Genomic DNA, 24,015 nt, shown 5'->3' on the forward strand with positions numbered 1-24,015 from the left:
CCTTCTCCCCTCTCTATTTTTTTCCTTCACTCCCTCTCTCTCTCTTTCAGATCCAACATTTGTTCATGCTCAACTCATTCCTGACAGTGCAGAAAAGAATGACGACAAGCTGTATTTCTTCTTCCGTGAGAAGGCCTCTGAGATGGGTCAGACTCCCATGGCTCAGTCCCGGATTGGCAGAATCTGTCTGGTGAGAGCAAAACCAGACAGAGACAATTAACTTGAATAACGTCAAATCATTCTCATGTGCATAGCAATTAGGGGAAAATCTTTAGACACGGGATTCATGAACTGATTGCAAAACATTTCTCGAAAGAACTTGATTTTCAGCAACAACGTAGACATATAAATCTACTGTAGTGAGTAAATGGCAAATTATGTGTAAAGATTCTGCATAAAGACTATATTAAATGGTTATGTTGGCACAAGATAAATATATCCATGTTAACACATACACACAGTTTGATTATAAAGGAGAGTTACAACCTCATTCTGTAACTGAACTGACTCCCTACATTTTTCAGGACTCAGGCCTGCATTTTAAGAGTGATTTTGTTAAATATGTGTTGTGTGAAAGAAAATATAAATAAAATTAATATATAGTTCAAGATAGAGAACATTGACTGTTTGTTTTCTTCTAATTGTTGTACAATAAATCTTATTCAGCCTTTTTTCCTTTACAGTATAAACGCGCATTATGCCCCTAGATGCACCGCACTCTGTGTGGCATTTTCGTGTTTCACAATGCATAACATGTATCCTGATGATTTTTCAGTTAACAGAATTATTAAGTAATTTAAAATGTAAATAACAAATGTTTGTACATCGATCCAAAATCGTTTGAGAAAAAAAAAAGATGCATTTGTAAATCGACACCCCCCCCTCCCCCCCATCCCTAATACCAATATAACTTTTCAATCACCAGGTGTTCTTATGAAACCTTGTCTGCACATAAATGCAATGCAAGAATGTAACTGCTGATTGACAGATCCCTGATCTCATCATGAACCATCATTGTCCAACGCCTCCTACATGAGTAATCGCTTGTTTCTTAGTTATTTTGTACCGTTCTAATGTGAATCAAGGAGGCATGTTTGTAGTGTGTGGGTAGCTGCTGGCGGCTGGTCTTCGGGCATTGCTGTGTCTCATTATTTAAGTTGGCGTCCGTCCATAGCAGATGGGGCTGAGCAGTGCTCAAAGCCAATGTTTACAACCCAGTCACAGCCAGTTAATGCAAACCCACAGAAATAGCCCTGAGAGAGGGATAGATATTGATATAAAGCACTGAGATTTCTTTGAGGGACGACAGCCCATCAAAAATGATATTTCTTGTGTTAGATTCAGCTATGACTTGTGAAAATGCCTTTTTTCTTTTTCTTTCTTTCTTTCTTTTTCTTTTTTTTTTTTACAGATACAGGTTGCAAGGTGTTGCTGTGTTTAATAGACATCCATCAAATAGTTCCTAACACCTAGAATTTGTGTGGTCTGACAGTGAATTATTTAGGGCTGACATGACTTCTCTTTCTCTGCAGAATGATGACGGAGGACACTGCTGTCTGGTGAATAAATGGAGCACCTTCCTGAAAGCTCGACTTATCTGCTCTGTGTCTGGCTCAGACGGCATTGAGACACATTTCGATGAGCTCCGTAAGTCTCTGTTTTACTGGAGCTGTAGTTTTGAATTGATTTTGCATATTGACAATTAATCTAGATTAGATAATGCTTAACTGAAGCAAATCTGGTTTAATGTTGTTAGGTCAGAACCCTTATTTTGAGATGTCATTTTTGCAAAGACCTTCTTAAATTTCCCTGTAGGATTGTATTTAATTAAATTAAATTACATTTGTTTTATATTTTCATTTAAAAGTGCTCAACTTAAATGCACAAAACCCTCCTACTCTTAAAATAGGGGTCAAATAAAAATTGTAGCTGGCCACGTAAAATGACAACTTTAAAACCAAGCAGAAGCCTTTGCCAACCTGTTGCATCAGCAGTGAGCTGAATAAACACGCAGACAGTAAGTATTTATCCTATGGTTAGCACCCACTTACCTGCCTTTCAGCAAATTAGTTAGGGTTACTATGTCATCTAATAATATTTATGAGCCAAGCTGTCTCTGCCAAGGTACTTCATAAACTACCATGGTATATGCCCAGAAAGCAACTATATACCATTATATTTTTTGGTACCTTTTTGTTTGTATACGCCTGAATATTTAATACATTTTCACTCTTGTTCATCCATGTGTCCTTTATTTCTGGACATGACATACTGTATATAAAATATGAACTTAAACAGCTTTAGTATTTGATTGACTCAATTTACACAGCTAGGTGTTCACCCATGGCACAATTATTTTCTGTTCTGTTCATTTTCTCGCTATATTCTCTGAAATAAGAGGACTCTTATTTCAGGAACAGGGCATGATATAGCTCATTTGTGCAGAGTGCTTGTGTCTGATGGTTCAATGGATATGTCTCTCCAGAGAGTAGAACTTGGAAAAAGTAATTTCCTCCCTTTCCTGTGTGTGCGGTGTATAGCATTTGTGCTTAAGCGTGAAGTGCCACAAGGGCCTGAGAGGAATATATAGAGGTAAGACGTTCTGAGTGTGAAATTGAAGTTCTTATGGTGTTCTATTTGATAAATTAGGCTTTAATAAAAAAAAAAAGAACAAATCAGAAAAAGAACTGAAGGACTGAACAGTGTAAAGAGAAGAAATTATGTTTCTGATCTGAAGTTAAATAATATTATTATATATAAAATAATTACTATAATTCCATTTAAAAAAAAAAAAACTAAAACAAAATAATATATACATAAATATATTTATATAATATGTAAGGAAAAAGTGGTAATGCCATTACACCTCATGTGCATTTCAATAATTCAATGGGCCAGAGTCTATTATTCTGCTTATACCACAGTTACCATACCTTAAGACATCGTTCAGGGTTTTTATATCAAAACATTTCCTGGTTTTCGTCCCTAAAACACTCTTGTGAGTCTAACTATTTTCTTCAGCCACAGATTCAGCATCTAGCTTTAATACAGCTCAAGCCTTTGTTGCTAGTTCGAAAACATCACTTTAGTGCTAGCAACGGAGGATCCGCTGCTTTTCAGCAATGGAGTAACAAGAAATATGTGTGTGTGTGTGTGTGTGTGTGTGTGTGTGTGAGAGAGAGCGAGAGAAAGAGAGAAACTGAGAGAGATCGCGAGTGGAATTACCAGTGTTTGAAGCGGCTCTCATCAGGAATATCATCACTTCAAATTACCAAGATTTAAGTTTAAGTATACTTGTCAGCAGTAACGAGTGTCACATTTTTGTATACACCTTTCCCATTGCTAAAAAACTGTTTACAATCCAAAGAGTCACGGGGGTGTGCTGACTTTGCTCACAAGAGAGTTTGTGTGAGAGCGAAAGAGAAGGGGAGCATGACGGTACTTTCCACTATAACTATGTGAGGTTGATTATGGTGAAATACATTGAAACATTAAAAGTTGCACATATAAAAAGTTATTTCGGATAATATAAACTGTTGTATCGATCAAGTCGTGGGGCTGCGGCTTTGTTTGTAGTGCAGCGAGATGAGAGAGAGAGGGAGCACAAGGGCGCTTTTTAACCGAAATTGATAAAAATGTAGGATATTTTAGAAATGTTTTGTCGTTCTTAATCAGTTTACTTTAACCAGTGTCTTTGTTTTATATGGTTAATTTGCGGTGGTAGCTTGTATGGTGTGTGTGTGTGTGTGTGTGTGTGTGGGTGAGATGAGAGAGAGAGAGAGAGAGAGAGAGAGAAGGAGCGCAAGGGTGCTTTCCAACCGAAATTTAAATAAATTTAGGATATTACATACATTGTTTGTCATCCTTATCCGATGTATCCGGTGGTCTCCGATCACTTTCATTGTATGGAAAAAAGATGCAATGAAAGTGAATTAGTTGCACGAGTTAATTTTGACAGCCTTGGTTTTGATATGTGCTTAAACTGCCAGAACATAATGTATGTCTTTTTGTGTTTTTATGTGCACACGTGTGAGATAATATTCATATTAATGCCTGCATGTAAACTGCAAGATGCATCTGAACAGGCTTACATTAATTGAAGTCTTTCCCAGTGTGGGAGAGTTTGATTGACAGGACAGAATAGGATTGGCTGATAAATCAGCTGTAACAGCCTCTGTCACACTTGAGAGGCAAACGAATGTACTGTAAATGCATGAATGCTACAATTTTATTGCTTTTTAAATCGGGAAAGCGACTGTTCCAGGTTTGGTTCACTTGACAGCTCCCTGTAACATAGCACACAAGGTACCCTCAGGACTCTTTCCCCTGTCTCTGCCCTCTTTTTATCACTTCGGTTTGTCATTCACTATGTTTGAGGAATGGATTTGTCAGTGGAGTTTTTGACTGGATGTTTTAGCTTATTCTCTGAGGGGCACTGAGGTTTTTATGGCTTGTATTTTGTGGCTTGGCGAGAGAGAGAGGTTTGCTCTCTGAAACGGCCTTGTAGTGTGGGATTTTCCCTCATCAATTGATTACTTAGTATGTTTAGCTGTGACTATCCCTCTTATGTCATCTTTCTGTTTTTGATGGAACATCTGTCTGTTCTTTTACCTCACACTGTCCTACTTATTATGTAAAATATCTGTGTTTCCTTTTGTTCTCAGTCCTTTTGTCCTTTTACTTTAGTCCACCCTTTCTTTATGTACCTCTCTCTTCCCCTGTACTATGTTCCTCAAACGGTCACGGTAAATGATGAACCCAAAAACTCGCTCTGCCCATTTCACTCTATTTCTCCCAATGGCCTTTTTCCATCTTTCTCATTTTGGCTAGCAGACTATCCTTTGGGGTTAATATGTGCTGAAGGGGACAAAAGCAAGCTGGAAACAAAACAAAGAGAAAGAAAAGGAGAAATAATTTTTTTTTGCATTTTAGCCCATTCTCTGAATTCAGTGTGTTTTGTGATAAAACTACAATGAGACATATGACTGACATGACCACACGCACACACTTGCAGGCTTTTAGCTTTCTGTGTAGCTTTCTGTGTACCTCACTGACTTATCAAGAACAAAAATTGTCTAACACAATTCTAAATTTTTCTAAAAATGAACTAGATTATAAGGGGCCGTTTAGACCGAACACATTATTGCACTTAATAAGTAAGACACAGCAGAAATTTACATAAGTAAAAAATTGTATACCAAAGCTGCCTGAATAGCATACTACTGTATTTCCGAGGGTTTTCGAAGTGTGCTAAAACTGCGCATTGCAACAGAAGTTTGTGGCAATTCTCTTTTAACTTTTTGTTTTACAAAAGCGGCAATGACTGTAAGGCTGAAGATACCACTGCAGTTTTTAAATGTATTAATTTAAAAGTTTAGTAATAATGAATTTCAGTGCTAACACTTACATGCTAAGACTTAAAAATAAATGCAAACATTTTGCAAAAAGGGATGCTGCTCACTTAAAAGTACGTACTTTCCCATCACCAGTGAATTATGTACTTTTTAGAGGCCTTCTGCCCAACCCGAGCCTGACGGGACCTGACAAACTGTCAGGTTTTGGGTGTGTTTGAAGTGTAACTTAAAGTTTGGTTCTGGTTTGTAATTAATGAAAAAATTAATATTTTGAATATATATTTAATACAATATAATATGTAAAATATATATATTTATATATATATATATATTCAGTATTTATATTCAGTACATTCTGTACATATACTGTATATATAAAATCAGCAAAAAAGGAAAACGTCCTCTCACATTCAACTGCTTTTATTTTCAGCAAATTAACGTGTAAATATTTGTATGAACATAAAAAGATTCAACAGACATTTGACTAACAGAAATGGAATAATGTGTCCCTGAACAAAGGTGGGGTGGGGGGGGGGGTTCAAAATCAAAAGTAACAGTCAGTATCTGGTGTGGCCACCAGCTGCATTAAGTACTGCAGTGCATCTCCTCCTCATGGACTGCACCAGATTTGCCAGTTCTTGCTGTGAGATGTTACCCCACTCTTCCACCAAGGCACTTGCAAGTTCCCGGACATTTCTGGGGGGAATGGCCCTAGCCCTCACCCTCCGATCCAACAGGTCCCAGACGTGCTCAATGGGATTGAGATCCGGGCTTTTCGCTAGCTATGGCAGAACACTGACATTCCTGTCTTACAGGAAATCACGCACAGAACGAGCAGTATGGCTGGTGGCATTGTCACGCTGGAGGGTCATGTCAGGATGAGCCTGCAGGAAGGGTACCACATGAGGGAGGAGGATGTCTTCCCTGTAACACACAGCGTTGAGATTGCCTGCAATGACAACAAGCTCAGTCCGATGATGCTGTTACACACCGCCCCAGACCATGACGGACCCTCCACCTCCAAATCGATCCCGCTCCAGGGTACAGGTCTCAGTATAACGCTCATTCCTTCGACGATAAACACGAGTCCGACCATCACCCCTGGTGAGACAAAACCGTGACTCGTCAGTGAAGAGCACTTTTTGCCAATCTGGTCCAGCGAAGTTGGGTTTGTGCCCATAGGTGACATTGTTGCTGGTGAACAGGCCTACAAGCCCTCAGTCCAGCCTCTCTCAGCCTATTGCGGACTGTCTGAGCACTGATGGTGGGATTGTGCGTTCCTGGTGTAACTCGGGCAGTTGTTGTTGCCATCCTGTACCTGTCTGGCAGGTGTTATATTCGGATGTACCGATCCTGTGCAGGTGTTGTTACACGTGGTCTGCCACTGCGAGGACGATCAGCTGTCCTTCCTGTCTCCCTGTAGCACTGTCTTAGGTGTCTCACAGTATGTACATTGCAATTTATTGGCCTGGCCACATCTGCAGTCCTCATGCCTCCATGCAGCATGCATAAGGCACGTTCACGCAGATGAGCAGGGACCCTGGGCATCTTTCTTTTGGTGTTTTTCAGAGTCAGTAGAAAGGTCTCTTTAGTGTCCTAAGTTTTTATAACTGTGACCTTAATTGCCTACCTGTAAGCTGTTAGTGTCTTAACGACCGTTCCACAGGTGCATGTTCATTAATTGTTTATGGTTCATTGAACAAGCGTGGAAAACATTATTTAAACCTTTTACAATAAAGATCTGTAAAGTTATTTGGATTTTTACAAAATTATCTTTAAAATACAGTGTCCTGAAAAAGGGACGTTTCTTTTTTTGCTGAGTTTACATATATATATATATATTAGACTACATTTATGTAATATATAATATTATTTTGACGGATGTTGACATAACTTGTTTTATGCAAGCACTCTTACTGATAGACACACGTGAACAGACGAGTAAGGGGCTGTTCACACCAAACATATTTTTCCATTCATTTGCACCATTTTTCAATTGTTTTTCTATGTAAACATGTGCTGGACGGACGTCTGTTGACTTATTCGCCACGTCTCACTGTTTTTTAGCATATCGCCCAGGACCGGGGACACTGTGTCAAGTTAAAAATAACTACAATTAAACAAAAAACACACATCTCGAGACACCTGCTTTCTGTTTTATTGGTTGAGCTGCATCTAGCTTTTTCTTTTTTTAAGCTAAGATTCGCCGCTGGACGGATGTCCGTTGACTATTGTGCCACACCTCGCTGTTTTTTCAGCATCTCGTGCAGGACCGCCGCATTTATTGGACAAGTTCAAAAGAACTTCAGTAATAAAAAACTAAAAAAAAACACCTCTCTGCGCTGCATCTTGCTTTTTTCTTTGCGCAGATGTCACGCTGATTCAGTGTAAGCCAATGTTTTTTTTTCTCCTTTTGATCTGGTGTGCTAAGGGGCCACCGTGCCTTGTTAAAACTGTGTATGTTTACTGTTACCATACTGTCAGGAATGAACCTACAATGGAAAAATAAAATACATCCTTTGCAACAAATTTTTGCTTGGAGAAGAAATTATGAAGAGTGTGAGCGATTTCGGGATCAGGCTTAAAATTTGAAAGTACCGGTCAGGTTGGGTAAGGTTACATGGTCTCAGGTATGGGCTGGGTTTCTGCTTTAACTTTATGCCTGTGCAGACCTCAAGAATTTCTATTGTGTAGTTAAAGTATACTAATTAATATGCTGCCCAAGTGTCTTTTAATCCAGGAACTACAGTAATCCAATCTTTCTTTTAGAGGACGTGTACATCCAGAAGACTCAAGACACCAAGAATCCCGTCATCTATGGCGTGTTCTCCGTGTCTGGGTACGTAAGTTCACAACGGTCTCTTCCTAAGTACGAGATCCAATCCTCAATTTTCCTCAATGCCTCTTACTAATCACAGCGCTTATCAGATTGGCAATGGAGCTTGAATAGATTTTCTTTCATATTCACACTCCAGTTGCCCACAGGGGCAACACCCCCATTTCACCCCTCCTGAAGACTGTTTCTGCATACTGAAAAACAAGTGTTTGGCAGATGATACAACTCCTCCAACAGTACAAAGGAAAGCAGCTTTCTGTGAATCTGAGATATGATATTCTCATAAGGACTTATCTACATAATACCACCACTATCAGATGTGGTTTGAAGCGATATTCATACGTATAGAAATATTACACAACTGGCCTCAGAGGAAGCTGTAGACGTATTAGATGAAGTTTACATGCTAATCATCCAGTGTAATACACAAAGCAGTGTGTAAGTGTGTTTGTGTAGAACAATTCACAGTCTCGCTGTGGATTTTAGATTGAATCGGCGAAGCCCTCGGGCTCTGTCTGAGCTCTCTAAATCCAAAAACACCAATCCTGGTGCTAATAGTGAAGATTCTCTCCATCGACTGCATGTGCGTTCACAGCTCTTTCTGTCATTCTGTCTCTTATTTCTCTCTCTCTCTCTCTCTCTCTGTATCTTTTCTCTGTGTATTTGTGTTAATGAGATGAAGAAATATTGTGTGTGTGTGTGTGTGTGTGTGTGTACTGTATGTTTTGGACTAAAAAGATACATTTTATTCAGTACATCTTCATTTTACATCACAGATATAACATACATCACATTACAACATCTAACTGGTCTTACTTGGTCTAATACTGTGTCTATCTATTTCTTGTGACTCTTTCTTCATCTCCAGGTCAGTATTTAAAGGTTCAGCTGTATGTGTGTATTCAATGGCTGATGTGCGCATGGTCTTCAATGGCCCTTTTGCTCATAAAGAAGGGCCAAACTACCAGTGGGTGGCCTACCAGGGTAAAATTCCTTATCCTCGGCCAGGGACAGTGAGTATCATAAGTAACATTTTGGTAAAAATAATATGTATTTATGTTGGTCAATCTTAGATACATAAAAGCAAGAACTTAATCTAACCCCTCTAATTACAGTGTCCTGGAGGGACTTTCACCCCTAATATGAAGTCAACCAAAGATTACCCAGACGAGGTGATTAACTTCATGAGGAACCATCCGACTATGTTCAATGCTGTTTATCCAGTCCAGAAGCGCCCCCTGGTGGTCCGTACCAATGTGGATTATGAATTCACCACCATCACTGTGGATCAAGTGGCTGCAGCAGATGGCAACTATGAAGTTCTTTTCTTAGGAACAGGTAAATTTTCTCATCTACACACACAAGGGGGCTTGTTGCAACATACCAAAAAAAAAAAGAAAAAAAAAAAAATGTCCTGTTATATATTTAAACAAATATAGAAATACTGCTAGTTATGTTTAATTTAGATGGATAAATAGTTTAGATCAGTGGTTTTCAAACTGGGGTCCATGGAGTACTAGGGGGTCCACAGAAAATTTAAAATATAAGTGTAGAAATGTAGGGGGAACAAAGTTTGACATTAACAAAAAAATAAAAAAAATAAAAATAAAATAATAATAATAATAATAATTCTGCTTTGAAAACTGGTTGAAAATCATGAGATTAATTAATCATTATTATTTTATTCTATTAACAGCCATAGTTTTTAACCATGAGAACTAACATGTAAATACAAAATCTGCATTTTTGGGGATAATATTTTACAGATACTATTTCAATCATTTGGTACAATGACAATATATAAGACAATTATTTATTTATGCTAACATTTTATCTTTATTATATCTTTTATATAATATCAATTGCTTTTTAGTATGCAAATATATATTTTAAATATTGAACATTATAACAGTGTAAGTCAAAGAGAGATTTTCAAAATTCATTCTTACATTCCTTAAAACAGTTAAGGTTTTTTGTAGGTTAATAAATTCTGTGGTAAATGTTTCTGACAAATTCCTTCTCATCATTTACAGATAGAGGAACAGTTCAGAAAGTGATTGTCCTGCCCAGAGATGATCTTCAGACTGAAGAACTAGTTCTGGAGGAGGTGGAAGTCTTTAGAGTAAGATCCCGTTATTTCTGTTTTTATTCCTTTTTATCACCTTGTATCTTTTTACACATTAAGAACAACAGCATGAACATTCATACTTCTTGTTTTTATCTGTTTGATCATGTTTGTTTTTCATTTTAAATATATATATATATTATCCCTTTTTTATTACAGGTTCCAACTCCAATAACTGCTATGAAGATTTCCCCAAAACGAGTAAGTTGAGGATTCAGAAAGTAAAATGCAAATTAAAAAACAAATTCTAAATATGAATAACTATTAATAACTATTAAGATATAACAACTGGAATGAATCTAGAGTTCTTAATGGATAAGGAATCATTACGTGAGATTGTTTCAAATGAAAAAAAACCCCATTCTTTCTTGTTTTCTCATGGTACAGCAACAGCTCTATGTGAGTTCAGCAGTGGGTGTCACTCATCTGGCTCTGCACAGGTGTGATGTGTACGGAGAGGCCTGTGCTGACTGCTGTTTGGCCAGAGACCCATACTGTGCGTGGGATGGCAAATCCTGCTCTCGCTACTCAGCAAACCAAAAAAGGTGTGTGCGTATACAGTATCTATATGTAGATATTTGCTTCTGTATATTATTAGGTATGTTATTGTTAAGTCATAACAAAATTAGTAAAGTATGTCAGGTTATAAGTTTCAGACTAAATTTAAAGGTACACTCCAGTAACTCAAGATTATGTAATCTTGGACTAAAAGTGACACCTAGCAGCGTTGATGCAGCATCATTCAAAATCAATAGTCACAGAGGCCATCGTACAAATTCACTATTCACAGTGGACATTATTAATTTAATCCACGAGTGAAAGTGTTCAATAACAGGGCAGTTACTGGGATTAAGCGAGTAGTATTTGGCTGGTCATGTGATCCTAACATGGCAACTCCCATGAGGGGACCCTCTCCATGTATAACAAAATAACTTTTATAAGGTTACTGATATGACTGGAGTCTGTATGTCATGATAGTAGTCATGATTTTAAAATTACTGAGTGCACCTTTAAGCTTAACAAGATTTGTTGGAACTAATTTCCTGACTTGTTATTGGTGGTTTTAATCCTGTAGGCGGAGTCGGAGACAAGATGTAAAGTATGGCAACCCTATCAGACAATGCAGGGGCTATAACTCCAATGGTGAGGGGGAAATTATATATATATATATATACACATTTTTTTTTTTTTTTTTTTTTTTTTGATGAGCAAAAATTTGTTTGCTGTTTTGGAAAGAGTAAAAGAGCTCCTTTTGAATTTGGTTATTGTTTTAGATAGTATTTTGTTTTAATTCCTGCCAGCCAATAAGAACACGTTGGAGACGGTCCAGTATGGAGTAGAAGGAAGCACAGCTTTCTTGGAGTGCCAGGCCAGATCTCCTCATGTGTCAATCAAGTGGCATTTCCAGAAAGAAAACAGTTATAGGAAAAGGGAGGTATGTGTGATATAATGGCTCACCTTTTGCCCTTTACATAAAAATTCAAATCATGCATTCATTTCCAGAGGTGGGGGCAGGCTTTCTTGCTAATTGTATTATTATTATTATTTATAATAGGGGGGGGGGGGGGCTAAATAATGTTTTCTGGCTAAATTAATGTAACAAAAATTGTGTTATTTAGCCACTAATAATTTCATTTTGAATCTTTTCTATTGGTGTGTGTGGGAAGTTTTGATAGAAGTATCCTGTAATGTGATGAGCTGTACTTTATTTAAACAGCTAATTATTAGTTGCGCCTTCTAAAGCAGGTATCACTACTACCACTGACCTCATATTAATTGATAGACATTACATTAAATATATGTATATGGCTAAATTAATTTGTCACATCGCAGAACTATTTGAATGAACTATTAAAAGCTTATTTGACAACTATTATTTGTGTATTAACTGTGTATCAGATCCGTTCTGATGGCCGTGTAGTCCGCACAGAGCAGGGTCTCCTCCTGCACTCTCTCCAGCTGTCTGATGGAGGAGAGTACCAGTGCATCTCCACTGAGAAGAACTTCAAACACACGCTGGTCAAACTGCAGCTGGTGGTTCTCTCCGCCCGCACTGTCAACAGCATCCAGACCGAATCCACCGTGCCTGCTGCGCCTCCTCTCCAGTCTAGCGCCTGGACGCCCAGCGCCGAGCAGTACAAAGACTTACTGGCCATCCTGAGCCAACCCGAGATGGGCCTCATCAACCAATACTGTCAGGACTACTGGCAGATGGGGGACGACCCCGCAGCCCATGCCCACAAGAAGAAGGACTTCAAGGAAGCACAGAAGGAGCTACGGAAGCCGCGGAATAGGAGGCATCACCAGGAGCAAAGCAGCATGGCTGAGACATGAGAGGGGGAAGCATCCAATCTTTCTTAAAGGAGATTTCCCCCTACACACTCTATAACCCTACTTTTGAGGTTGACTTCAAAGTGACCACAGAAATATTCAAGGGGTGCTTCTCAAGACTAATTGATGCTTCCTGGTTTCCTCACTCCTCTGTCCTCCAGCCTGTGACCCTAAAATCAATGGAAGTCATGAAGGACATATGAGTTCTCTAAATGCATTGCAAGGAGGTTCTGTAAGAACTGAGGAGAGAGGAAGCTGTCTGAGGAGCTAGGAGAGAATAAATGCAGGTTCTATTGCAAGCCCTTTTGACATTTAATCGTGTAGGATATGAATTATAGATATACTGTATACAATTCAGTTCTCACTAGTTGAAATACTAATTCTTGAAATCAGCAATAGAATGACTACTAGTGAAAATGCTTCTTTTTAATATCAGTAATTAGGTTTGCACTAGTAAAATGTTAATTTTTGATATAAAAAATGACAATTACTTTTTGGAAAACTAATTCTTATAAAAAATGATCAAAAATTGAATTTCAACTGGTAAAAAATGTCATTTTTGAGGTACCTACATTTTTACTAGTACAATTTCACAACAATCTGTAATTCTCTCCTTTTTAAAACTCAATTACAGATATCTATAATTAATTTCTAAATTTCAATTTCACATATCAGCTATGTACTTAACATGTAATAAGGATACTAGTAAAAATTAGAATTTTTTATATAAATAATTACATTGTTACTAGTACTAATATCCATTCTTGATATCACCAATTGAATTACAACTAGTGAAATGCTTATTTTTTATATGTGTAAATGGATTTCAACATGTTAGATTTGGTGTTTCAGGTATGTGGAAATGTATTTCTGATTATAGTAATTTGAAGAGTAATTATATATATCTTAATAAGCTTTCTTACTAGTACCAATAACATGGTAGATATCTAAAATTAACATTGCCACTAGTGAAAACCACAAAACCACATCACCGTGTGTGTGTGTGTATAAATTGTAATTAGCAAATTGTTAATATCAGGAATACACATTTGCAGTTGAAACAATGTAATTATTGATATAAAAATTGCAGTTTTACTAGTAAGTAATACATTGCTGAAATGTGAAATTGGAATTTCAACTAGTAAGAAATTAAATATAGATATGTGTATTTGCTTTTTTAACAGGAGTGAATGACAAATCTTCGTGAAATTCTACTAGTAAAAATGCAATTACAGATATAAAAAATAACGGCATTTACTGGTTGAAATTCCATTTGTAATTTAAAGAATGTGTGTTTCTGCAAGTAATGGCATAATTGTTTGTTTTTTTTATTATCAAGAATTAAAGTTTTTACTAGTGCAAACCTAATTACTGATCTAAAAAATGTGCATTTTCACTAGTAGTAGTTCCAGTGGTGATATTAAGAATAAACATTTCAACTAATTAAAAAAATGTATTGTAGATATCTATAATTCATATCCTACACATGATTAAATGTCAAAATGGCTTGCAATAAAGATTATGTGGAAGTCATCTGGCACAACGCTTTAAGTCACATTTTACATTTGCGATTTAAATAAACCAAATATTGTACATACTGTACTTTAACAGTGCATCTTGCTTTATAGGATTTATTGAGAATGTTTTCATTTATCAAGCTCCAACAACATAACTTAGCAGCAACTTAATACAGCCGCGCAAAGATTTTGCTTTAAAGTGGCGCTTGAATGAGCAAGGATATTCATTTTATAAATTCACCTTTGATTCCTTCGACCTCACATTTCACAAAGAAGGGAAACGAGGATGCTCAATTTAAGAAATGAGAAGCACCCAAGGTATACCATAACCATGCCGACCAGAGAGAAAACAAACATTGCATTTTTGAAAATCTATAATATTTATTGTAGGCTGTACATAGTTAGATTCTGTGGAGATCTTTGTATGGAAATAGAACACACACACAAAAAGAGAAAATAAAAAATGTGTATAGATCTGTGCAAATATTTTGTTATCATTGTTACTTCCCTTTAAATATATTTATTACAATAGTATTACCTTGTCTTAACACACTGTGCGACTGTTATCATGATAAAGCATTTGGTGTATATACCACTAACTGGATGATGGACAGTCTGACTGCACTTGACGTTTTGATACCAGAGCTATGACGTGACTGCACAAGGTTTTGCGACAGAATTCATTGTAAAGTCATACATTTAGTGGACTCTTTCAGCTGAGCACATGTTCACATTCTGCAGATGTACAGATCAAGGAAACCTTAGTATTCTGTGACCTCTCTAGAGACCTTGAAAAGGCAAAAAGAAACACTTTAATATCATTGAAAATACTCATGTTTTAATCTTCTTGATCTTCCATATGTTGTTATGCTAATGTGTTATATACAGTATAAGTCATTTTTGTGTGTTAAAATATTCGGTTGATTGTTTATGACAGCCTTCTGTACAGTATGTTCATTGACACGTTAATACTTTTTTTTTTCATTTAAATATGTATTGTTGCACGCAAAGAAAAAAAAAAGCTATATCAGACTGGGGTTTAGAACCTGTCTGTCTCTTTGCCAATAGGAATTGTTTAAAGCAGGCTATCAGGAATATTATTTGGGTACCTCTCTGAACGTTTTCAGTAAAAACGTCCAAGCAAGCACCTCTACATTATTAGGTTATTTGGGCTTTATATAAGAGATCATCGTCTGGAACTAAACTAAAGGGGACTCAATTGAGTTTGCATGAAATGTATTTGTACTGTACAGATTTGTAGTCATATTCTGGATATGTTGCTGTGTAGATGTCTGTGGACCGAGAGAGAGGAGAGAGAGAGAGAGAGAGAATGTAAAACAGAGAGACTGATTTATTAGGACAGAGGACTCTGCCAAAATAAGTGATGGAATCAAGCACAATTAACTTGTATGTGTTTCACCTCTGTGATTTGTTTTAACACATAGCAAATGGGCAGATTGAAATAACTGTTGTACATTTCTTTTGTTCTTCATTTTTAAGACATTATTCATCACTGTGGTTTGTCCTCTTGTCTTTTTTTTTTTTTTTTAGGATAATCTAATGTGAAAAAAGCTCTAGAATTAGATGTTATGGGCGGTTAATGTTATAGTAATGTATTTTTATTTGTTTTATTTTCCATCATTGTCGTTGACTAATTAAAGTTATATATTTTATAACAAATATAGGTTGTTCAAAGCCTTTCTGCAGAAATGTTGCTCAGGTAACCTATATTTTGTTGCATATTCAGTCAGAATGTTTTTTTATAATTATACATTATAATTGCAAGGGTGATATTGCTTTTATTCAACAGTTCCATAAACAAGAAGTTAATTTTGAGTAATGTACATGTTAAGACACAATCTGGCCAGTTATTTAAATTTGTACTGCGCCAACAAAAGCGGTTCCACAACAAACCAAAGCAGCATCAACTGAGCAACGCACAAACTGATAACCTGTGGAACGCTTTGACCACAGAAACATTAATGAAAAAACAATTAAACAATCCAGTGCTATTTTAAGGTCAATCAGTACTCTTAACAACTACTTGTCCAATCAGATTAATTGCTGCATAAAATACATTTTATTATTTTAATGGTTCCGTACACTTCTTCCTGAAACACAGAAGAATGTGTCATTGTCTCCATATCACTGTCACCTGTGATGCTTGTGGATTAAAATCTGTCCATCTTCAGATTAAGGTCAATAAGATCTGTCAGGTAAAAGACTAAAGCTCTTTAAATGTGTTCACTGCATGGAATGTGTGAATTGATCCTGATGACTACAGCGGGAAAGTAAGATTATAATTACTCATGGAGTGTTCGGTATCAAATGTATCTTTCTATTTGGGTTAATTTTAGAGCACTCTCGCTGAGAGGTCAGATTGCCCGATGCTAATCAAGAAATGGATTCTCCTCTTTTCAAGAACTAAAATAGAACACACTCCAGGAAAAATTGGCAAACACCTATTCATTCTTTATTATTACTATTTTACATATTTTAGAATAATGGTAAAGTCATAAACTATGAAATAACACAAATTGAAGTATTTATCAAATAAATAGAATAAATAACCTAGACTTTTTCATATTGTAGCTTTTTCCAAATTGCCAATATGCTTCTAGATTACAGTTTTGCATAATAATGAATACTCACTCTTCATGAGGCATCCACTTGGAATGCTGTTTAAACAATATTCCCAGGGAATGTCCATGCATGTTGGACATCTGCTGCCTACTTTTCCTCCACTATCCAGTTCAACTCATGCATTTAAAAATTTACATTTTAGTTTTGTAAAGAAATTTACAGGCATATTTTCCCAATAAGCCTTTAGATCAAACTGTTTTTCATAAGAAACATAAATTCAGTCAAGTGAGTCCCACATTTTTGATGTGTGTTGTAGTATTAGGGCATAGAGATGCAATTTCAACATTATATCATGCAACATCTAAACACAGATATAGCCATCAGCGCACATAGGAAAACATAATGCCAGGACGTTTCAAGTTGAAGGAAACAAATACAAACACATCAAACATAGGTCATACATGACTGACCTATTTACTTCTAGCTGGTATGCCATGGTGAGTAAATTCTACTTTTCGTTGAATAAGGCATCATTGTTAACACAATGACAAAAAATGCTAATATTTGTAACATCAAATTATCACACCTACAAACAGGCTTCATAGTTTGCCCTATTGCCTGTGAAGCCCCTGGCCAGATTATCCCCTTCTGCTGAGCACAGCACCTTCTCCTTAAATCCGAGTTCAGATGACCTCTCCACCCTTTGGGTGCCTTCTGTCCTTGTTCTTCATTGGCCCCACTAGCCCAGGTGGTCAGAGACATCCCCAAAATCCCCCTCGAAAGATTCGAAACAATTCACCAGGTCACCAAAGCAAAGCAGGTGCCAGTTGAGGTGCGAACTGTATCGCTGACAGCACCTGGAGGCCTCTAAGCAAGCAAGTGGTCATCCAGAAGGACTTCTTTCCCCTAATCAAGAGTCAGTATGGGGGCCGGGGCAAGCGCCGAGGAGAAGCACTCCAAGGAGCTTGAGAAGAAGCTGAAAGAGGATGCCGACAAAGATGCCAGGACTGTCAAACTTCTGCTGTTAGGTAACAACACATGATTGGACCCTATTGAGCTCAGTGGAGCTGTGGTGGCAAATTACTGTAGTTAAAGTGAATTGTGCTTCAGACTGTGAAAAGCTTATTTGCTAGATTCATAAAATATAGTAGAGCCTATATTGAGACCTGAAGACTGATTTCAGAACAGTTGCCTCCATAGTTTGAGATCAATGAATTTACGACGAGACAAGCAATAACTTCATATTTAGGGCTCTTAAAGATCTAAGAAAGATATCTAAAGTGCTTCACAGATCAAATTTGTTTGTTATATCAAAACCCTCCACTTTAAGATGGACATGTTTATTTGTTTCACAGCATACATTTGTGTTATAAATAGGAAACACAATAAATCAACTGTATTAAATAAAAGAGTAACTCATCAATGTTGGATCATATAGTAATCTTTGTACAAAGCAGAACACAATTTATTCAAAGATAACTTTGCATGTCAGACTGAAGATACTGTATATTTCATGTTTGCATGTAAAATGTAAATTTCTCTGTTCATCATAACCACACTCAGCTTGTCTGTGTACGAGAGTTGATATGGGTCAGGGTTATGGGACATAAAGCTTGGAGGAGCTTAAGACAAGAATAATAAGTCCCAAGCCTCTTAATGTAATCCTCCAAAAGATAAACAAGTGAGAGGAGAGGAGAGGAGAGTCTTTCAGTCATATTGGAGCAATGAGTGAAAAATTATGGAAATATGAATCAACAAGAAATAAAGTGAAAGAATGCCACTATTTCATGATATATATATATAAACTTGCAGACATTTAAAGTGGGATAGATCTTTTGAGTGTGTTTCTCACAAAAACATGCACATTATATCTTTTAGTCAATATCAAACTTATTAAATGTACCCCCTCTCTAGCCATTGGCAAAATGTAGACATATTAAAACAAACAGTAATTAAGTCAACGGAGGCAGTCTCGAGAGACTTTTGACAGAATGCAGTGCTGAGTTGTCTTCTGTCAAATCAGCAGACTCATAATTAGGCACATAATCAATTTCAGAAATGTTATCTTACTATCCATCAGACCCTTTCAAAATAATGATGTAGTTTGTCTCTGGTCTCATGAAATGTTTATTTTTTCCATCTATAAAGATAACCTGAACAATCTAAAATTACAATAAATTGTGAACAGGTTTTATAGACTGGATTCTGGTTTTAATTAGGCTTTCACATTCTTCCTAGTTGAAATTTCTTCCTAGCCAGTTGAAAGAAATTTCCCAGTGGCTGATATTTATTTTACATTACTTTCACAGAGCCGTTACTCTATGCACTGCTCCCCATTTAGATTTGCAGCAGTGAATTCAAGTGAATCCTCACACTAAATGAAGTACACTTATACACCCACATAATATACTAAATCAATTACTATCTGCCTTTCAGGTGCTGGTGAATCAGGGAAAAGCACAATTGTCAAACAGATGAAGTAAGTTCTGAGGATACAACAGCGTGACAATAAAATGACACTTTATAATAACTACACGGTATTAAGTATTTGTAAAGCATTAGTTTATTGATACATTTCTCAATTAATTTTCCAACATTATTGTGAACGTGATAAATTTTTTGTAGAGTTTAAAGGCAGAAATGTGAAACTTCTAATTGTATAAATGCACTTTATAAATTTACATGAACTTATTAAACAATAATAAATTATTTGCACAGAAAATGATATTGAATAGCATACTATTCATATATTCTCTATGTAATAACAATGTAGGAACAATGATTTATAAATAATTCATTAACTATAAACTAATGCTTTATAAATACTGTATACATTGTTATTAAAAAAAAAATCTTCCAAATGATATTTAATGATCCATGACTATACTTACTATTAATTACAGTAACATTCCGTGTAACGAATGAATGAATGAATTAAAACTTGTCTTTTCCCATCATAGAATTATTCACCAAGATGGTTACTCCCTTGAAGAGAGTTTGGAGTTCATTTCTATCATCTACAGCAACACTATGCAGTCAATCTTGGCAATTGTGAGGGCCATGACCACACTCAACATTTCATATGGAGACGCCGCTGCACAGGTGCTGGAATTTCTAACTAAAGTACTATTTATTCAATGTTCAAACGTTCTTAAGGAATGTTACATAATATACATATATGGTGAATTATAATCTGGGATATTTTTGTACTTTCAAATTTGCATTTGAACTACATGTCAACAGCGGAAGTTGGGGAAAGATATCAATGTGCATTTACTTTTAAAATAAACAAACAGTATTGAGATGTAAGTTTAGGATGTACAGGATGATGATGCATCATCCAATATATTATCACAGAAAATAAACATTTACTAAACTAGTTCTCATAGCACAAAATTACAAATCTTGAAAAAGGGCCATTTTAAACCACTGCTGGAGTAAAATGACCCCCTATCTGGAGTAATCTTGTCCTAGCTGTTATCTGAGTTCTCGCTTTTGAGAAATGTAGATATAAAAGTGTTGCTAATTATGTACGGTCACTGCTAACCAAAGTAAGTGTCATTATTTTACCTGTTTGGTTGCAGGATGATGCCAGGAAGCTGATGCACTTAGCTGACACCATTGAGGAAGGCACCATGCCAAAGGAGTTGTCTGAAATCATCCTGAGGTTATGGAAGGACTCAGGCATCCAGGCATGCTTTGACAGAGCCTCCGAATACCAGCTGAACGACTCTGCCGGATAGTATGTCCCCCTAAATAGTCAATTACTTGATAACAAAACAAGCAATGACATTACTTATGAAATATGGAGCATAGGATATTCCTTAATTCTGAAGTAAACTTCATTCAGCATTTCATGAATTATGCTTCAGCATCTCCCTTATTCTTTTCTAAAAGCTATCTAAATGACCTGGAAAGGTTGATCCTGCCTGGCTATGTCCCTACCGAACAGGACATGCTGCGATCAAGAGTTAAAACCACTGGTATCATTGAGACCCAGTTCTCCTTGAAGGACCTCAACTTCAGGTAGACTAAAACAATATATACTGAAATACAATTAGCCTTCTCAATGATGAGAATGTCTTCGCCATCTTAAGAAGAGCCCTAGTAGAAATCCTTTGCAGAAACAATTGCATTAGACAGACAAACCTCTCCAATACAGCACTTATGACAAATCCATAGCTCTTATCATGGCCAGGTCTAGATTTTCCTTGTGCCCCGCCCCCCAGTCGGATGGTGAAACGACCAAGGGGGGGCTCCCCTGCTCAGACGAAGAGAGAACCTAAGGCCCACCCTAAAGGCCAAAATACCCCCAAAGATTGCATCCAAGAACTGGCCCTGGCTTTTATTAACTGATCTTCCTGGTCTACAGGATGTTTGATGTGGGTGGTCAGCGTTCGGAAAGAAAGAAGTGGATCCATTGCTTCGAGGGCGTCACCTGTATCATCTTCATTGCTGCACTAAGTGCATACGACATGGTCCTGGTGGAGGATGATGAAGTGGTAGGTCGCCATTTGTGGACCACAAATGAATCTTGAGGCTACACTTCCCATAAAGTGTTTGAATGCTCAATAAATGTACTTAAAACTCCTTTGGGCTGTGGTTCAGCTTTTTGGGTAACACAATTCTTGTTTCTCCTTTTCTGTCAACCAAAGAACCGAATGCATGAGAGTCTTCACCTGTTCAACAGCATCTGTAACCACCGCTACTTTGCCACCACATCCATTGTACTCTTCCTCAACAAGAAGGACGTCTTCACGGAGAAGATCAAGAAAGCTCATCTGAGTATGTGCTTCCCCGATTATGATGGTAAGACCTTAAATGGCATCAATCCTTGCAACAGAAACCAAAATAGAAGCAACAACCTATTTAACAGGCTCTCTTGAGTAGTTTGGAAAACCATTCGGTTTAACCAGTAGCAATGGCATTTCCTCTTAGGTCCCAACACCTACGAGGATGCTGGTAACTACATAAAGTTGCAGTTTTTAGATCTGAATTTGCGACGAGACGTCAAAGAAATCTACTCCCACATGACTTGCGCCACAGACACAGAGAACGTCAAGTTTGTGTTTGATGCTGTAACAGACATTATCATCAAAGAAAATCTCAAGGACTGTGGTCTCTTTTAAACAGGCCACATATGGGACGAGGTGAGATAACTATTGAGAATTTTGCGTTGTTGTAGCAATTATTAGAATATTTTGTAACTGGTATCATATCAAACATCCCATCATTTGCATGAGACTGAGAAAGTCTATCTTTTTCTTTTAGTGGAGTGGCTCCATGATCAACAGCACCCAATACTGGCCCATTGCCGCATGTAGCCTATTTTTCTCCATGGGTCATGAGGAATTGTCCGATGCACATACATACCCACACATAAGTACACACAACAGGATTAAATGGATTGGATCTAAGAAAGGAAACTATTTTGATGCAGTTAGGTCATAAATTTGATTAAACACACACTATACATTGCACAATTAAATACCAGAAGCCCAACACATATTCATAGCAGCAATTAATTTACTATATAACAATTATGCAGCATAGCCCAGATTGAAGACCTGGCTCGCAAGTAAAACTGGGGTGTAAAACTACATGATGCAGCTGCAAACCAAATAACTTACCTTCAGAAACGCCTGCATATGCACTTCAACATAATAATGTTTTGCAAGAGTCCACTATGAAGTCCACAGTCAGAGTATTTCAAAATGACTAATTAGCATGTTATAGCAGTTACTAACTGTGCAAAGTTGCTACTTTAAGCTGTTTGAGAAAAGTTTACTGCAATACAAAGTTTATTTTATTTGCAGAGGAGTTATACAATGTTATGTTCCAAGATCTCAATTAATGGTGGATGACTTTGAAATGATAGCATATATTATTACTTCTTTATGCTGCTTAGCTCAGGAGCACAGTTAGATAGCTCAGCAACAAAGAAAACAATGTTTGATTAAATCAGATCAAGAAACATTGACTTGATTAAACTACAACATTGATTGAAAGGGCACAATTGCCTACAAAAGTTTAAACAACCATGCAAATGTAAACTAAATGAATAAAGCTTCTGTAGAAAGGAATGGACCTAGTGTATTTCCTTTCACTGTCCTGGTAACAGTATTACAAATAGGAGAAGTGGCATTAAATTACAATGCAACCGATGATTATCCAAACAATCATTTCAACAATGTCAATTTGAGATGTCATACAGTATGTGAAGATATATGAGATGTCAAATGTGAGATCTCTTTTACTATGAATTTTCTTGGATCTACAGTGTGATAGGATGTTGGGGTGTTTGCACCATAGCTTAATAATTTGACATAAAAGTGGGGTGCAAAATTTGATTTGTGAAGTTGACAAGTATATCCAGACGCTTTACAGAATATATTCAGAAACAGTTTAGCAGAGATGGACCACTGGTATTAAAATGAATGGGAGAAATTGAAACACACAATGGCCAATGGATGTAAAAAAGGAAGTCCTGCCTTACAGGTAAAAGAACCAATCATCCTTTAGATAAAGGCATCGACTGCCAGTCAGCTCAAGAACGTGCATGCGAATTGGCTGAACCAGCCTGAAAAAGAGCGTATTTTTTCCGTTATCTGAACTAAAGCAGCACACTTTATGATACTATAGTTCTCAGATTTTACTTCTGATTTTAAATGTGTTTTTTGATTGTAATCCTGACCAGAGGTTTTGGAGATTTCGGTCTTTCCCCATTCAAGTAGATAGAAGCTGTACTTTTATGCCACATGTCGCAAATAGCTGCCCGGGAGCATTCCAAAGATTGCTGCCGAGTGGACTGACTTGCCTTGAAAAGGACTTGGATCAATTCTAATGGCTTTGAATTCTGTACGTAGAAAATATTTTAAAAAACAAAGATAATCATCATCTACATCTCCTAAATATCACAGGGCTGTAATTTTGTCACAATATTGGTGATAACATTAACCGACTTAAGCACTTTCTCATGCGAAAAACAAGGACATTTATTTTTGCCTTTGCTGAGACATGAATTTAATTTTAATTTGATAAAATACACAGTGTAGACATCCACTTTGGTCTTTCTTGACCAAGTACTTGGAAGTTAAATCACAATGAAACCAACAGATAGATTAACGTTTTCAACATTAATCCTAACACTTGATCTGATAAAATCAACCCAGAATATCACTTTTATGTGCCCCAAGTATACTATAATTTGTAACAGCAAATACATTTTATTCTAATCTTAACAACATTCTCGTAATCCCTTACAATGAC

At 36.8% G+C, this 24,015-nt stretch overlaps 2 protein-coding genes across 4 annotated transcripts in view; both read left to right on the plus strand.

The window, feature by feature from the left end:
- LOC127449106 (semaphorin-3F-like) overlaps positions 1-16,370 on the plus strand; it is a 67,977-nt gene extending 51,607 nt beyond the window's left edge. For 2 of the 3 annotated variants that reach the window (XM_051712276.1, XM_051712277.1), the window contains 11 exons: positions 51-190; positions 1,533-1,647; positions 8,124-8,193; positions 9,059-9,203; positions 9,306-9,528; positions 10,224-10,312; positions 10,475-10,516; positions 10,703-10,860; positions 11,391-11,458; positions 11,617-11,750; positions 12,215-16,369. In XM_051712276.1, coding sequence (XP_051568236.1) covers positions 51-190; positions 1,533-1,647; positions 8,124-8,193; positions 9,059-9,203; positions 9,306-9,528; positions 10,224-10,312; positions 10,475-10,516; positions 10,703-10,860; positions 11,391-11,458; positions 11,617-11,750; positions 12,215-12,649 — 1,619 coding nt within the window. In that variant the 3' untranslated portion in view covers positions 12,650-16,369. Of the gene's footprint in view, positions 1-50; positions 191-1,532; positions 1,648-8,123; positions 8,194-9,058; positions 9,204-9,305; positions 9,529-10,223; positions 10,313-10,474; positions 10,517-10,702; positions 10,861-11,390; positions 11,459-11,616; positions 11,751-12,214 lie in introns of all 3 variants that reach the window. The other variant, XM_051712275.1, reaches the window with a different exon arrangement.
- Positions 16,371-17,534: 1,164 nt separating this feature from the next.
- gnat1 (guanine nucleotide binding protein (G protein), alpha transducing activity polypeptide 1) lies at positions 17,535-22,829 on the plus strand. Its single transcript, XM_051712312.1, has 9 exons — positions 17,535-17,774; positions 19,183-19,225; positions 19,707-19,848; positions 20,331-20,488; positions 20,644-20,772; positions 21,119-21,248; positions 21,402-21,555; positions 21,685-21,896; positions 22,018-22,829. The coding sequence occupies exons 1-8, from the start codon at positions 17,669-17,671 to the stop codon at positions 21,873-21,875; spliced, it is 1,053 nt and encodes a 350-aa protein (XP_051568272.1). The 5' UTR covers positions 17,535-17,668; the 3' UTR covers positions 21,876-21,896; positions 22,018-22,829.
- Positions 22,830-24,015: the final 1,186 nt, after the last annotated feature.

The sequence above is a fragment of the Myxocyprinus asiaticus genome, chromosome 12, assembly GCF_019703515.2.
Source record: "Myxocyprinus asiaticus isolate MX2 ecotype Aquarium Trade chromosome 12, UBuf_Myxa_2, whole genome shotgun sequence".
Taxonomy (NCBI): domain Eukaryota; kingdom Metazoa; phylum Chordata; class Actinopteri; order Cypriniformes; family Catostomidae; genus Myxocyprinus; species Myxocyprinus asiaticus.

Coding starts and splice junctions, on each gene's coding strand:
- gnat1 (XM_051712312.1), top strand. CDS start 17,669: ATGGGGGCCGGGGCAAGCGCCGAGGAGAAGCACTCCAAGGAGCTTGAG. Junction 17,775..19,182: donor TGTCAAACTTCTGCTGTTAG/GTAACAACACAT, acceptor TCTGCCTTTCAG/GTGCTGGTGAATCAGGGAAA. Junction 20,773..21,118: donor TTGAAGGACCTCAACTTCAG/GTAGACTAAAAC, acceptor CCTGGTCTACAG/GATGTTTGATGTGGGTGGTC.